Below are 17865 nucleotides of genomic sequence, written 5' to 3'. Positions count from 1 at the left end.
TCATTAACTGCATTAATTCTACAGTGTAGATGCACCGTGATCGTTTCGAATTAGTGGCAAGCAGCATTTGGAAGATTTCTGCTCCAAGTGGGCGTGTCTTACGGGAGACCACGCCCCGATGCAAATGAGGGGGCGGGGCCTAGAATAGGGCTTTCACTGCTTGTCGTTGAAGCCATTCAAAGCCTCCCGGGTCAGAAAGAGAGGCGGTTTTTTAGCCTAAAGCGGAGAAGGAAAATCCGGATTATCTTTTCCCTGCGGGTATTTAACATGTTCCAGTGGTGAGTTTGGCTTTATTATTATTATTCTGGAGAGTTCTCTGCCCCAAGGAGTTCCCAATTAGAGTAGACCCATTGGATCCATAGCATTTACTCCCGTGTAAATTTACATTTTGTGCTCCAGAAGCAGCAAATGGACCTTATTTGGGATTCAAAGTTACAAAAAGTAACTTTGCTAAGCTCTAGACCTGGCATGGGCCAACTTGGGCCCTCCAGGTGTTTTGGACTACAACTCCCACAATTCCTAACAGCCGGTAGGCTGTTAGGAATTGTGGGAGTTGTAGTCCAAAACACCTGGAGGGCCCAAGTTGGTAGACAAAAGTTTGGGACTTCAAAAGTACAAGATTTTATGGGATTTCTTTCCTAAAGTTTGCATTAATAAGGAAAAAAAGAAGTTGTACTTTCCAGCAAAAGTTTGGAAAAGTTACTTTTCCCAAACTTACTACTTAAAATGCATTTTTAATTCAGATTTGAGTATATATATAAATGTATGTGTGTGTGTATAAATATATATATATAGTATTATATTATAGTATTGTAGTGTGTGTGTATAAATATATATATATATATATAGTATTATATTATATTACAGTATTATTATATTAATATATTATATTATATTATATTAGTATATGGTTGTGGATGATGGGAGTTGTAATGCAAAATTATCTGGATCAAGGAAATATAGGTTCTTACCACTATTAAAAAGCTGTGTGTTTATAAATATATATATATCGTATTATACTATATTATAGTATTATTATTATATTATATTATATTATATTATATTAGTATATGGTTGTGGATGATGGGAGTTGTAATGCAAAATTATCTGGATCAAGGAAATATAGGTTCTTACCACTATTAAAAAGCTGTGTGTTTATAAATATATAGTATTATATTATAGCATTATTATAGTGTGTGTGTGTATAAATATATATATATATAGTATTATATTATATTACAGTATTATTATATTAATATATTATATTATATTATATTAGTATATGGTTGTGGATGATGGGAGTTGTAATGCAAAATTATCTGGATCAAGGAAATATAGGTTCTTACCACTATTAAAAAGCTGTGTGTTTATAAATATATATATATCGTATTATACTATATTATAGTATTATTATATTATATTATATTATATTAGTATATAGTTGGGGATGATGGGAGTTGTAATCCAAAAATGTCTGGATCATGGAAAGATAGGTTCTTACCACCATTAAAAAGGTATCTGCGTGTATAAAGAGATATATATAGTATTATATTATAGTATTATTATTATATTAATGTATAATATAATATAATATTACTATATGGTTGTGGATGATGGGAGTTGTAATGCAAAATTATCTGGATCAAGGAAAGATAGGTTCTTACCACTATTAAAAAGCTGTGTGTGTGTGTGTGTGTGTGTGTGTGTGTATATATATATATATATATATATATATATATATAGTATTATATTATAGTATTATTATTATATTATATTATATTAGTATATGGTTGTGGATGATGGGAGTTGTAATGCAAAAATATCTGGATCAAGGAAAGATATGTTCATACCACCATTAAAAAGGTATCTGTGTGTATAAAGATATATATATATAGTATTATATTATAGTATTATTATATTATATTATATTAGTATATGGTTGTGGATGATGGGAGTTGTAATCCAAAAATATTTGGATCAGGGAAAGATATGTTCTTACCACCATTAAAAAGGTATCTGTGTGTATGAAGATATATATAGTATTATATTATAGTATTATTATTATATTAATATATTATATTATATTAGTATATGTTTGTGGATGATGGGAGCTGCAATGCAAAATTATCTGGATCAAGGAAAGATATGTTCTTATCACCATTAAAAAGGTATCTGTGTGTATAAAGATATATATAGTATTATATTATAGTATTATTATTATTATTATTATATTAATATATAATATTATATTATATTAGTATATGGTTGTGGATGATGGGAGTTCTAATCTAAAATTATCTGGATCAAGGAAAGATACCACCATTAAAAAGGTATGTGTGTGTGTGTGTGTGTGTGTATATATATAGTATTATATTATAGTATTATTATTATATTAATATATAATATTATATTATATTAGTATATGGTTGTGGATGATGGGAGTTGTTATCCAAAAATATCTGGATCAAGGAAAGATAGGTTCTTACCACCATTAAAAAAGGTTTTGGACAAAATTACCTTTGAAGGAACAATAGACTCACCAAAATATATATGTATATATATATATATGTGTGTGTGTGTGTGTATAATATTATATTATATTGGTATATGGTTGTGGATGATGGGAGTTGTAATCCAAAAATATCTGGATCAAGGAAAGATAGGTTCTTACCACCATTAAAAAAGGTTTTGGACAAAATTACCTTTGAAGGAACAATTGACTCACCCAAACCCGCCCAACCAGCAAGAATGATGGGATTTGTTGTCCAAAGTATGCATGTATGTATATATGTGTGTGTGTTTATATATATACAAAATGTGGACTACAAATCCCATTATTCTTGCTGGTTGGAGGATTTTGGTGTGTGTGTCTATTTCTGGGATTTGGACTATAAATCCCATTATTCTTGCTAGTTGGGAGGGTTTTGGTGTGTGTATTTCTGAGATTTGCACTACAAATCCCATTATTGTTGCTGGCTGGGAGGATTTTGGTGTGTGTGTGTGTATTACTGGGATTTGGACTACAAATCCCATTATTTTTGCTGGTTGGAAGATTTTGGTGTGTGTGTGTCTGTATTTCTGGGATTTGGACTACAAATCCCATTATTTTTGCTGGTTGGAAGATTTTGGTGTGTGTATGTGTCTGTATTACTGGGATTTGGACTACAAATCCCATTATTTTTGCTGGTTGGAAGATTTTGGTGTGTGTGTGTCTATTTCTGGGATTTGGACTACAAATCCCATTATTTTTGCTGGTTGGAAGATTTTGGTGTGTGTGTGTGTCTGTATTTCTGGGATTTGGACTACAAATCCCATTATTTTTGCTGGTTGGAAGATTTTGGTGTGTGTATGTGTCTGTATTACTGGGATTTGGACTACAAATCCCATTATTTTTGCTGGTTGGAAGATTTTGGTGTGTGTGTGTCTATTTCTGGGATTTGGACTACAAATCCCATTATTTTTGCTGGTTGGAAGATTTTGGTGTGTGTGTGTCTGTATTTCTGGGATTTGGACTACAAATCCCATTATTTTTGCTGGTTGGAAGATTTTGGTGTGTGTGTGTCTGTATTTCTGGGATTTGGACTACAAATCCCATTATTTTTGCTGGTTGGAAGATTTTGGTGTGTGTGTGTGTCTGTATTTCTGGGATTTGGACTACAAATCCCATTATTTTTGCTGGTTGGAAGATTTTGGTGTGTGTGTGTCTGTATTTCTGGGATTTGGACTACAAATCCCATTATTTTTGCTGGTTGGAAGATTTTGGTGTGTGTGTGTCTGTATTTCTGGGATTTGGACTACAAATCCCATTATTTTTGCTGGTTGGAAGATTTTGGTGTGTGTGTGTGTCTGTATTTCTGGGATTTGGACTACAAATCCCATTATTTTTGCTGGTTGGAAGATTTTGGTGTGTGTATGTGTCTGTATTACTGGGATTTGGACTACAAATCCCATTATTTTTGCTGGTTGGAAGATTTTGGTGTGTGTGTGTCTATTTCTGGGATTTGGACTACAAATCCCATTATTTTTGCTGGTTGGAAGATTTTGGTGTGTGTGTGTCTGTATTTCTGGGATTTGGACTACAAATCCCATTATTTTTGCTGGTTGGAAGATTTTGGTGTGTGTGTGTCTGTATTTCTGGGATTTGGACTACAAATCCCATTATTTTTGCTGGTTGGAAGATTTTGGTGTGTGTGTGTGTCTGTATTTCTGGGATTTGGACTACAAATCCCATTATTTTTGCTGGTTGGAAGATTTTGGTGTGTGTGTGTCTGTATTTCTGGGATTTGGACTACAAATCCCATTATTTTTGCTGGTTGGAAGATTTTGGTGTGTGTGTGTCTGTATTTCTGGGATTTGGACTACAAATCCCATTATTTTTGCTGGTTGGAAGATTTTGGTGTGTGTGTGTGTCTGTATTTCTGGGATTTGGACTACAAATCCCATTATTTTTGCTGGTTGGAAGATTTTGGTGTGTGTGTGTCTGTATTTCTGGGATTTGGACTACAAATCCCATTATTTTTGCTGGTTGGAAGATTTTGGTGTGTGTGTGTGTGTCTGTATTTCTGGGATTTGGACTACAAATCCCATTATTTTTGCTGGTTGGAAGATTTTGGTGTGTGTGTGTCTGTATTTCTGGGATTTGGACTACAAATCCCATTATTTTTGCTGGTTGGAGGATTTTGGTGAGTGTGGAGTCCCAAAAATGCACTTTTTAATCCTAAAGGACAAATGGAAAAATACACAATATCTCAAAGGTTTTAATTTCCAGACAAGCTTTTCTTTCTGGATTGAAAGCGGAGTAAATATGGCCAAAGAGAAAGTTATGATAATAATGCTTTTGTGTATGCACACATATTATTATTATTATTATTATTATTATTTTATATTAAAGTGTGTATCAAAGTTGCAGTCAAATAAGGTGTTTTTACGATCCCCCTTTTTAGTGTGTATGTGTGTATATATATTACAATATTTTATATTAAAGTGTGTAGCAAAGTTGCGGTCATGTAGGGTGTTTTTAAGATTCCCCTTTTAAAAATAAAACCAGTTTTCGGACTATTCTAGGTGGCAAAAAAAAATAGACAAGAGAACCTACACAGGGAAAATCAAAATGATTGTTGCCATTGAGGAATTCCTGCAAATTTGATTCCGATTTTTCAGTCTAAGGGTGCATCTACACTGCAGAATTAATGCAGTTTGATACCACTTTGGCTGCCATGGGAAATCGTGGGAGTTGTAGTTTGGTGGGATCGTGTCAAGACCCGTGTAAAACTACAACCTCTAGGAATCCTATAGCATTAAACCAGGAAAGTTCAAAGTGGCGCTAAACCGCATTAAATCTACAGTGTAGACGCAGTGTAACCACCTCGTCCCAGGCTTCTTTCAGACCAGTCTCAATATATTTTTTTTGCATGATTTTATGGTTGTAATAAGCAGGCTTTACATTGTTGTGAGACTTTTACAGCAGAGTTGCTTGGAAACCTTAGAATCCTAGACTTGGAAGAGACCTCTAAAGGCCATCTAGTCCAACCCCCTTCTGCCTGAACCGGGAGAAGGATAAAGGACTTGGGAAACTACAATTCCCAGGGCTTCATATCACTGAGCCACGGCAATTAAAGGGGCATTAAAACTCCCATTAACCCTGAAGTGTTGATGCACCCTTTGTAAAACTACAGATTTCGTTTGTTATGAATGCTTCCATTAGAAAACACGTAACGATGTGGGTGAACTACAATTCCCAGAATCGTGGGTCAATCGTCCCCAAACCAGGCCTGCATGTATAGCTGTGCCAAGTTTGGTCCGGATCTGACGTTGCCCGAGTTCAGTGTTTTCTGGATGCAGGTGAACTACAACTCCCAAAATCAAGGTCCACTCCCATTAACCCCTGCAGTATGTTCAGCTGGTCATGGGGCTTCTTTGTGCCAAGTTTGGTCCCAGTCCATAGTCGGTGGGAGTCACAGTATCAGTGAAGGTACTGCAAGTCCCATCATCCGTGGCAAGTTTGGTCCAGATCTATCCTTGGTTGTGTTAACAGTGCTCTCTGGATATAGGCTAAGTACAACTCTTGTCAATCATGGTGAATTCTCCCCAAACCTCTTGTATAACTGCTGATCAATTCCTCTATTAACTGTGTGTGTGCCATAGGAAAGGGTAGGAAAGGGTTAAGGGAGAGGCAGTGGGCGGGGTCATGCAAATTAAGGAACCCTGGTATGTCCATTCCGGAGGAGACATAGAACATCTAGGATGAAATTATCCCGCATGGAAGCCTTCACTTGGGTGGGGGGCAGGATGGTGTTGGCATAAAAAGGGTAGGAAAGGGTTAAGGGAAAGGCAGTGGGCAGGGTCATGCAAAAATGAAGGAACCCTGGGATGTCTATTCTGGAGGAGAAACAGAACATCTAGGATGAAATTATCCCGCATGGAAGCCTTCACTTGGGTGGGAGGCAGGATGGTGTTGGCATAAGAAAGGGCAGGAAACGGTTAAGGGAGAGGCAGTGGGCGGGATTATGCAAATGAAGGAACCCTGGGATGTCCTTCTGGAGGAGAAACAGAACATTTAGGGTGAAATTATCCCGCATGGAAGCCTTCACTTGGGTGGGGGGCAGGATGGTGTTGGCATAAAAAGGGTAGGAAAGGGTTAAGGGAAAGGCAGTGGGCAGGGTCATGCAAAAATGAAGGAACCCTGGGATGTCTATTCTGGAGGAGAAACAGAACATCTAGGATGAAATTATCCCGCATGGAAGCCTTCACTTGGGTGGGAGGCAGGATGGTGTTGGCATAAGAAAGGGCAGGAAACGGTTAAGGGAGAGGCAGTGGGCGGGATTATGCAAATGAAGGAACCCTGGAATGTCCTTCTGGAGGAGAAGCAGAACATCTAGGATGAAATGATCCCGCATGGAAGCTTTCACTTGGGTGGGAGGCAGAGTGGTGTTGGCATAAGAAAGGGCAGGAAACGGTTAAGGGAGAGGCAGTGGGCAGGATCATGCAAATGAAGGAACCCTGGGATGTCCTTCTGGAGGAGAAACAGAACATCTAGGATGAAATTATCCCGCATGGAAGCCTTCACTTGGGTGGGAGGCAGGACGGTGTTGGCATAAGAAAGGGTTGGAAAGGGTTAAGGGAAAGGCAGTGGGCGGGGTCATGCAAATTTAGGAACCCATGACTAAGCTTTGGCACGCTGGCCTTTGAAAGCCACTTATCTCTTTGATACTGATGGACGTTTATAAGTTTCGTTTCATAGTCTGATCAATCCAAAGGTTTCTTTACTTTCCTTCTTAGGGGAAGAGAAAGTCTAAGAGTGCATCTACACTGTAGAATTAATGCGGTTTAACACCGCTTTACTTCTGTGGAATCCTGGGATTTGTAGTTTGGGTTGCAGAGAAGGTTATTAAATATTAAAAGTCATCGTAAAAGTGACAACTCCCAGGATTCCATACATAGCATTGAGCCATGGGAGTTAAAGTGGGATCAAACTGCATTAATTTCCGCAGTGTAGATGCACCCCTAACACAATGGATTTAGTCTCGGATGCGGGGAAAAGCGTCACTTTCTAAATCATACAATGGCTGTAGTTCAGGCATGGGCAAACCTAAAATCAAAGAAATCATACATTAAAATTTTTAAATAAAATAGTTTTTTAGGGGAAATACAAAAGAGTGTTACATTAAGTCAAGTATTATTTTAAAGACTGCATTTCAATATTAATATCAAGTCAATACCGAATGTCTGAGGAAACGACAACATGGAGCATGGTGTCATTCAGGCAGTGGATCCGCTCTGGGTTTTAGTCCGAACTGTAATGGAGGGATTCAGCATATTCGGAAGCTCCGATTTGGATCATGCAAGTGGCTTTAAATCTTTCTTTCATTCAAGATACGGAGGATTCGAGATAATGTTTTATCTGATGCTGCAGAGCTGTGCTTGCAAAGGAGCTGCACATTTAGCAAAGAAGAGAAGTAGACACTGGGGAAAAACACATGTAAACATGTGCAAGGATTTGCGAGATTGCAATCCAACATGCGAACATGTGCAGGGATGTGCAAGATTGCAGTCCAATGTGTGAACATATGCAAGGATTTGCAAGATTGCAATCAAACATGCGAACATGTGCAGGGATGTGCAAGATTGCAATCCAACATGTGAACATGTGCAGGGATTTTCAAGGTTGCAATCCAACATGTGAACATGTGGAAGTATTTGAAAGATTGCAATCCAACATGTGAACATGTGAAAGAATCAATGTGTGAACATGTGGAAGTATTTGCAAGACTGCAATCCAACATGTGAACATGTGCAAGAATCAATGTGTGAACATGTGGAAGAATTTGCAAGACTGCAATCCAACGTGTGAACATGTGCAAGAATCAATGTGTGAACATGTGGAAGAATTTGCAAGACTGCAATCCAACGTGTGAACATGTGCAAGAATCAATGTGTGAACATGTGGAAGAATTTGCAAGACTGCAATCCAACGTGTGAAAATGTGCAAGAATCAATGTGTGAACATGTGGAAGAATTTGCAAGACTGCAATCCAACGTGTGAACATGTGCAAGAATCAATGTGTGAACATGTGGAAGAATTTGCAAGACTGCAATCCAACGTGTGAACATGTGCAAGAATCAATGTGTGAACATGTGGAAGTATTTGCAAGACTGCAATCCAACGTGTGAACATGTGCAAGAATCAATGTGTGAACATGTGGAAGTATTTGCAAGACTGCAATCCAACGTGTGAACATGTGCAAGAATCAATGTGTGAACATGTGGAAGAATTTGCAAGACTGCAATCCAACATGTGAACATGTGCAAGAATCAATGTGTGAACATGTGGAAGTATTTGAAAGACTGCAATCCAACGTGTGAACATGTGCAAGAATCAATGTGTGAACATGTGGAAGTATTTGCAAGACTGCAATCCAACATGTGAACATGTGCAAGAATCAATGTGTGAACATGTGGAAGTATTTGCAAGACTGCAATCCTACGTGTGAACATGTGCAAGAATCAATGTGTGAACATGTGGAAGTATTTGCGAAACTGCAACCCAATGTTTGAACATGTGCAAGGATTTGCAAGACTGCAATCCAACATGTGAACATGTGCAAGAATCAATGTGTGAACATGTGGAAGTATTTGCAAGACTGCAATCCAACATGTGAACATGTGCAGGGATTTGCAAGATTGCAATCCAACATGTGAACATGTGCAAGAATCAATGTGTGAACATGTGGAAGTATTTGCAAGACTGCAATCCAACATGTGAACATGTGCAGGGATTTGCAAGACTGCAATCCAATGTGTGAACATGTGCAAGAATCAATGTGTGAACATGTGGAAGTATTTGAAAGATTGCAATCCAACGTGTGAACATGTGCAAGAATCAATGTGTGAACATGTGGAAGTATTTGCAAGACTGCAATCCTACGTGTGAACATGTGCAGGGATTTGCAAGACTGCAATCCAACATGTGAACATGTGCAGGGATTTGCAAGATTGCAATCCAACATGTGAACATGTGCAAGAATCAATGTGTGAACATGTGGAAGTATTTGCAAGACTGCAATCCAACATGTGAACATGTGCAAGAATCAATGTGTGAACATGTGGAAGTATTTGCAAGACTGCAATCCAACATGTGAACATGTGCAGGGATTTGCAAGACTGCAATCCAACGTGTGAACATGTGCAAGAATCAATGTGTGAACATGTGGAAGTATTTGAAAGATTGCAATCCAACGTATGAACATGTGCAAGAATCAATGTGTGAACATGTGGAAGTATTTGAAAGATTGCAATCCAACGTGTGAACATGTGCAAGAATCAATGTGTGAACATGTGGAAGTATTTGCAAGACTGCAATCCAACATGTGAACATGTGCAGGGATTTGCAAGACTGCAATCCAACATGTGAACATGTGCAGGGATTTGCAAGATTGCAATCCAACATGTGAACATGTGCAAGAATCAATGTGTGAACATGTGGAAGTATTTGCAAGACTGCAATCCAACATGTGAACATGTGCAAGAATCAATGTGTGAACATGTGGAAGTATTTGCAAGACTGCAATCCAACATGTGAACATGTGCAAGAATCAATGTGTGAACATGTGGAAGTATTTGAAAGATTGCAATCCAACGTGTGAACATGTGCAAGAATCAATGTGTGAACATGTGGAAGTATTTGAAAGATTGCAATCCAACGTGTGAACATGTGCAAGAATCAATGTGTGAACATGTGGAAGTATTTGAAAGATTGCAATCCAACGTGTGAACATGTGCAAGAATCAATGTGTGAACATGTGGAAGTATTTGAAAGATTGCAATCCAACATGTGAACATGTGCAAGAATCAAAGTGTGAACATGTGGAAGTATTTGAAAGACTGCAATCCAACATGTGAACATGTGCAAGAATCAATGTGTGAACATGTGGAAGAATTTGCAAGACTGCAATCCAACGTGTGAACATGTGCAAGAATCAATGTGTGAACATGTGGAAGTATTTGAAAGACTGCAATCCAACGTGTGAACATGTGCAAGAATCAATGTGTGAACATGTGGAAGTATTTGAAAGACTGCAATCCAACATGTGAACATGTGCAAGAATCAATGTGTGAACATGTGGAAGTATTTGAAAGATTGCAATCCAACGTGTGAACATGTGCAAGAATCAATGTGTGAACATGTGGAAGTATTTGAAAGATTGCAATCCAACATGTGAACATGTGCAAGAATCAATGTGTGAACATGTGGAAGTATTTGAAAGATTGCAATCCAACATGTGAACATGTGCAAGAATCAATGTGTGAACATGTGGAAGTATTTGAAAGACTGCAATCCAACGTGTGAACATGTGCAAGAATCAATGTGTGAACATGTGGAAGTATTTGAAAGATTGCAATCCAGCATGTGAACATGTGCAAGAATCAATGTGTGAACATGTGGAAGTATTTGCAAGACTGCAATCCAACGTGTGAACATGTGCAAGAATCAATGTGTGAACATGTGGAAGTATTTGAAAGATTGCAATCCAACGTGTGAACATGTGCAAGAATCAATGTGTGAACATGTGGAAGAATTTGCAAGACTGCAATCCAACGTGTGAACATGTGCAAGAATCAATGTGTGAACATGTGGAAGTATTTGAAAGACTGCAATCCAACGTGTGAACATGTGCAAGAATCAATGTGTGAACATGTGGAAGTATTTGAAAGATTGCAATCCAACATGTGAACATGTGCAAGAATCAATGTGTGAACATGTGGAAGTATTTGCAAGACTGCAATCCAACGTGTGAACATGTGCAAGAATCAATGTGTGAACATGTGGAAGTATTTGCAAGACTGCAATCCAACGTGTGAACATGTGCAAGAATCAATGTGTGAACATGTGGAAGTATTTGAAAGACTGCAATCCAACGTGTGAACATGTGCAAGAATCAATGTGTGAACATGTGGAAGTATTTGAAAGATTGCAATCCAACATGTGAACATGTGCAAGAATCAATGTGTGAACATGTGGAAGTATTTGAAAGACTGCAATCCAACGTGTGAACATGTGCAAGAATCAATGTGTGAACATGTGGAAGTATTTGAAAGATTGCAATCCAACATGTGAACATGTGCAAGAATCAATGTGTGAACATGTGGAAGTATTTGAAAGATTGCAATCCAACGTGTGAACATGTGCAAGAATCAATGTGTGAACATGTGGAAGTATTTGCAAGACTGCAATCCAACGTGTGAACATGTGCAAGAATCAATGTGTGAACATGTGGAAGTATTTGAAAGACTGCAATCCAACGTGTGAACATGTGCAAGAATCAATGTGTGAACATGTGGAAGTATTTGAAAGATTGCAATCCAACATGTGAACATGTGCAAGAATCAATGTGTGAACATGTGGAAGTATTTGAAAGATTGCAATCCAACGTGTGAACATGTGCAAGAATCAATGTGTGAACATGTGGAAGTATTTGAAAGATTGCAATCCAGCATGTGAACATGTGCAAGAATCAATGTGTGAACATGTGGAAATATTTGAAAGACTGCAATCCAACATGTGAACATGTGCAAGAATCAATGTGTGAACATGTGCAAGGATTTCCAAGATTGCAATCCAACATGTGAACATGTGCAAGAATCAATGTGTGAACATGTGGAAGTATTTGAAAGACTGCAATCCAACATGTGAACATGTGCAAGAATCAATGTGTGAACATGTGCAAGGATTTCCAAGACTGCAATCCAACATGTGAACATGTGCAGGTATTTGCAAGACTGCAATCCAACATATGAATATGTGGTAGTATTTGAAAGATTGCAATCCAACATGTGAACATGTGCAAGAATCAATGTGTGAACATGTGGAAGTATTTGCAAAACTGCAACCCAATGTTTGAACATGTGCAAGGATTTGCAAGACTGCAATCCAACATGTGAACATGTGCAAGAATCAATGTGTGAACATGTGGAAGTATTTGCAAGACTGCAATCCAACATGTGAACATGTGCAAGAATCAATGTGTGAACATGTGGAAGTATTTGCAAAACTGCAACCCAATGTTTGAACATGTGCAGGGATTTGCAAGATTGCAATCCAACATGTGAACATGTGCAAGAATCAATGTGTGAACATGTGGAAGTATTTGAAAGACTGCAATCCAACGTGTGAACATGTGCAAGAATCAATGTGTGAACATGTGGAAGTATTTGCAAGACTGCAATCCAACGTGTGAACATGTGCAGGGATTTGCAAGATTGCAATCCAACATGTGAACATGTGCAAGAATCAATGTGTGAACATGTGGAAGTATTTGCAAGACTGCAATCCAACATGTGAACATGTGCAAGAATCAATGTGTGAACATGTGCAAGGATTTCCAAGACTGCAATCCAACATGTGAACATGTGCAGGTATTTGCAAGACTGCAATCCAACATATGAATATGTGGTAGTATTTGAAAGATTGCAATCCAACATGTGAACATGTGCAAGAATCAATGTGTGAACATGTGGAAGTATTTGCAAAACTGCAATCCTACGTGTGAACATGTGCAAGAATCAATGTGTGAACATGTGGAAGTATTTGCGAAACTGCAACCCAATGTTTGAACATGTGGAAGTATTTGCAAGACTGCAATCCAACATGTGAACATGTGCAAGAATCAATGTGTGAACATGTGGAAGTATTTGCAAGACTGCAATCCAACATGTGAACATGTGCAGGGATTTGCAAGATTGCAATCCAACATGTGAACATGTGCAAGAATCAATGTGTGAACATGTGGAAGTATTTGCAAGACTGCAATCCAACATGTGAACATGTGCAGGGATTTGCAAGACTGCAATCCAATGTGTGAACATGTGCAAGAATCAATGTGTGAACATGTGGAAGTATTTGAAAGATTGCAATCCAACGTGTGAACATGTGCAAGAATCAATGTGTGAACATGTGGAAGTATTTGCAAGACTGCAATCCTACGTGTGAACATGTGCAGGGATTTGCAAGACTGCAATCCAACATGTGAACATGTGCAGGGATTTGCAAGATTGCAATCCAACATGTGAACATGTGCAAGAATCAATGTGTGAACATGTGGAAGTATTTGCAAGACTGCAATCCAACATGTGAACATGTGCAAGAATCAATGTGTGAACATGTGGAAGTATTTGCAAGACTGCAATCCAACATGTGAACATGTGCAGGGATTTGCAAGACTGCAATCCAACGTGTGAACATGTGCAAGAATCAATGTGTGAACATGTGGAAGTATTTGAAAGATTGCAATCCAACGTATGAACATGTGCAAGAATCAATGTGTGAACATGTGGAAGTATTTGAAAGATTGCAATCCAACGTGTGAACATGTGCAAGAATCAATGTGTGAACATGTGGAAGTATTTGCAAGACTGCAATCCAACATGTGAACATGTGCAGGGATTTGCAAGACTGCAATCCAACATGTGAACATGTGCAGTGATTTGCAAGATTGCAATCCAACATGTGAACATGTGCAAGAATCAATGTGTGAACATGTGGAAGTATTTGCAAGACTGCAATCCAACATGTGAACATGTGCAAGAATCAATGTGTGAACATGTGGAAGTATTTGCAAGACTGCAATCCAACATGTGAACATGTGCAAGAATCAATGTGTGAACATGTGGAAGTATTTGAAAGATTGCAATCCAACGTGTGAACATGTGCAAGAATCAATGTGTGAACATGTGGAAGTATTTGAAAGATTGCAATCCAACGTGTGAACATGTGCAAGAATCAATGTGTGAACATGTGGAAGTATTTGAAAGATTGCAATCCAACGTGTGAACATGTGCAAGAATCAATGTGTGAACATGTGGAAGTATTTGAAAGATTGCAATCCAACATGTGAACATGTGCAAGAATCAAAGTGTGAACATGTGGAAGTATTTGAAAGACTGCAATCCAACATGTGAACATGTGCAAGAATCAATGTGTGAACATGTGGAAGAATTTGCAAGACTGCAATCCAACGTGTGAACATGTGCAAGAATCAATGTGTGAACATGTGGAAGTATTTGAAAGATTGCAATCCAACGTGTGAACATGTGCAAGAATCAATGTGTGAACATGTGGAAGTATTTGAAAGACTGCAATCCAACGTGTGAACATGTGCAAGAATCAATGTGTGAACATGTGGAAGTATTTGAAAGATTGCAATCCAACGTGTGAACATGTGCAAGAATCAATGTGTGAACATGTGGAAGTATTTGAAAGATTGCAATCCAACATGTGAACATGTGCAAGAATCAATGTGTGAACATGTGGAAGTATTTGAAAGATTGCAATCCAACATGTGAACATGTGCAAGAATCAATGTGTGAACATGTGGAAGTATTTGCAAGACTGCAATCCAACGTGTGAACATGTGCAAGAATCAATGTGTGAACATGTGGAAGTATTTGAAAGACTGCAATCCAACATGTGAACATGTGCAAGAATCAATGTGTGAACATGTGGAAGTATTTGAAAGATTGCAATCCAACGTGTGAACATGTGCAAGAATCAATGTGTGAACATGTGGAAGTATTTGAAAGATTGCAATCCAACATGTGAACATGTGCAAGAATCAATGTGTGAACATGTGGAAGTATTTGAAAGATTGCAATCCAACATGTGAACATGTGCAAGAATCAATGTGTGAACATGTGGAAGTATTTGAAAGACTGCAATCCAACGTGTGAACATGTGCAAGAATCAATGTGTGAACATGTGGAAGTATTTGAAAGATTGCAATCCAGCATGTGAACATGTGCAAGAATCAATGTGTGAACATGTGGAAGTATTTGCAAGACTGCAATCCAACGTGTGAACATGTGCAAGAATCAATGTGTGAACATGTGGAAGTATTTGAAAGATTGCAATCCAACGTGTGAACATGTGCAAGAATCAATGTGTGAACATGTGGAAGAATTTGCAAGACTGCAATCCAACGTGTGAACATGTGCAAGAATCAATGTGTGAACATGTGGAAGTATTTGAAAGACTGCAATCCAACGTGTGAACATGTGCAAGAATCAATGTGTGAACATGTGGAAGTATTTGAAAGATTGCAATCCAACATGTGAACATGTGCAAGAATCAATGTGTGAACATGTGGAAGTATTTGCAAGACTGCAATCCAACGTGTGAACATGTGCAAGAATCAATGTGTGAACATGTGGAAGTATTTGCAAGACTGCAATCCAACGTGTGAACATGTGCAAGAATCAATGTGTGAACATGTGGAAGTATTTGAAAGACTGCAATCCAACGTGTGAACATGTGCAAGAATCAATGTGTGAACATGTGGAAGTATTTGAAAGATTGCAATCCAACATGTGAACATGTGCAAGAATCAATGTGTGAACATGTGGAAGTATTTGAAAGACTGCAATCCAACGTGTGAACATGTGCAAGAATCAATGTGTGAACATGTGGAAGTATTTGAAAGATTGCAATCCAACATGTGAACATGTGCAAGAATCAATGTGTGAACATGTGGAAGTATTTGAAAGATTGCAATCCAACGTGTGAACATGTGCAAGAATCAATGTGTGAACATGTGGAAGTATTTGCAAGACTGCAATCCAACGTGTGAACATGTGCAAGAATCAATGTGTGAACATGTGGAAGTATTTGAAAGACTGCAATCCAACGTGTGAACATGTGCAAGAATCAATGTGTGAACATGTGGAAGTATTTGAAAGATTGCAATCCAACATGTGAACATGTGCAAGAATCAATGTGTGAACATGTGGAAGTATTTGAAAGATTGCAATCCAACGTGTGAACATGTGCAAGAATCAATGTGTGAACATGTGGAAGTATTTGAAAGATTGCAATCCAGCATGTGAACATGTGCAAGAATCAATGTGTGAACATGTGGAAATATTTGAAAGACTGCAATCCAACATGTGAACATGTGCAAGAATCAATGTGTGAACATGTGCAAGGATTTCCAAGATTGCAATCCAACATGTGAACATGTGCAAGAATCAATGTGTGAACATGTGGAAGTATTTGAAAGACTGCAATCCAACATGTGAACATGTGCAAGAATCAATGTGTGAACATGTGCAAGGATTTCCAAGACTGCAATCCAACATGTGAACATGTGCAGGTATTTGCAAGACTGCAATCCAACATATGAATATGTGGTAGTATTTGAAAGATTGCAATCCAACATGTGAACATGTGCAAGAATCAATGTGTGAACATGTGGAAGTATTTGCAAAACTGCAACCCAATGTTTGAACATGTGCAAGGATTTGCAAGACTGCAATCCAACATGTGAACATGTGCAAGAATCAATGTGTGAACATGTGGAAGTATTTGCAAGACTGCAATCCAACATGTGAACATGTGCAAGAATCAATGTGTGAACATGTGGAAGTATTTGCAAAACTGCAACCCAATGTTTGAACATGTGCAGGGATTTGCAAGATTGCAATCCAACATGTGAACATGTGCAAGAATCAATGTGTGAACATGTGGAAGTATTTGAAAGACTGCAATCCAACGTGTGAACATGTGCAAGAATCAATGTGTGAACATGTGGAAGTATTTGCAAGACTGCAATCCAACGTGTGAACATGTGCAGGGATTTGCAAGATTGCAATCCAACATGTGAACATGTGCAAGAATCAATGTGTGAACATGTGGAAGTATTTGCAAGACTGCAATCCAACATGTGAACATGTGCAAGAATCAATGTGTGAACATGTGGAAGTATTTGCAAGACTGCAATCCAACGTGTGAACATGTGCAAGAATCAATGTGTGAACATGTGGAAGTATTTGCAAGATTGCAATCCAACATGTGAACATGTGCAAGAATCAATGTGTGAACATGTGGAAGTATTTGCAAGACTGCAATCCAACATGTGAACATGTGCAAGAATCAATGTGTGAACATGTGGAAGTATTTGCAAGACTGCAATCCAACATGTGAACATGTGCAGGGATTTGCAAGACTGCAATCCAACATGTGAACATGTGCAGGGATTTGCAAGATTGCAATCCAACATGTGAACATGTGCAAGAATCAATGTGTGAACATGTGGAAGTATTTGCAAGACTGCAATCCAACATGTGAACATGTGCAGGGATTTGCAAGACTGCAATCCAACGTGTGAACATGTGCAAGAATCAATGTGTGAACATGTGGAAGTATTTGAAAGACTGCAATCCAACGTGTGAACATGTGCAAGAATCAATGTGTGAACATGTGGAAGTATTTGAAAGACTGCAATCCAACGTGTGAACATGTGCAAGAATCAATGTGTGAACATGTGGAAGTATTTGAAAGATTGCAATCCAACGTGTGAACATGTGCAAGAATCAATG

The 17865-nt window shown here is 38.2% G+C and overlaps 1 protein-coding gene across 1 annotated transcript in view; it reads left to right on the top strand.

Moving 5' to 3' along the window:
• Positions 1-148: 148 nt before the first annotated feature.
• The window catches only part of b3gnt7 (UDP-GlcNAc:betaGal beta-1,3-N-acetylglucosaminyltransferase 7), a 57727-nt gene continuing 40010 nt past the window's right edge, over positions 149-17865 (top strand). Inside the window, exon 1 of the mRNA XM_062976892.1 lies at positions 149-278. Coding sequence (XP_062832962.1) covers positions 268-278 — 11 coding nt within the window. The 5' untranslated portion in view covers positions 149-267. The remainder of the gene's footprint in view (positions 279-17865) is intronic.

The sequence above is a fragment of the Anolis carolinensis genome, chromosome 3 (genome assembly GCF_035594765.1).
Source record: "Anolis carolinensis isolate JA03-04 chromosome 3, rAnoCar3.1.pri, whole genome shotgun sequence".
In the NCBI taxonomy this organism is placed as follows: Eukaryota; Metazoa; Chordata; class Lepidosauria; order Squamata; family Dactyloidae; genus Anolis; species Anolis carolinensis.
This window is presented reverse-complemented; position numbering and strand designations above follow the sequence as displayed.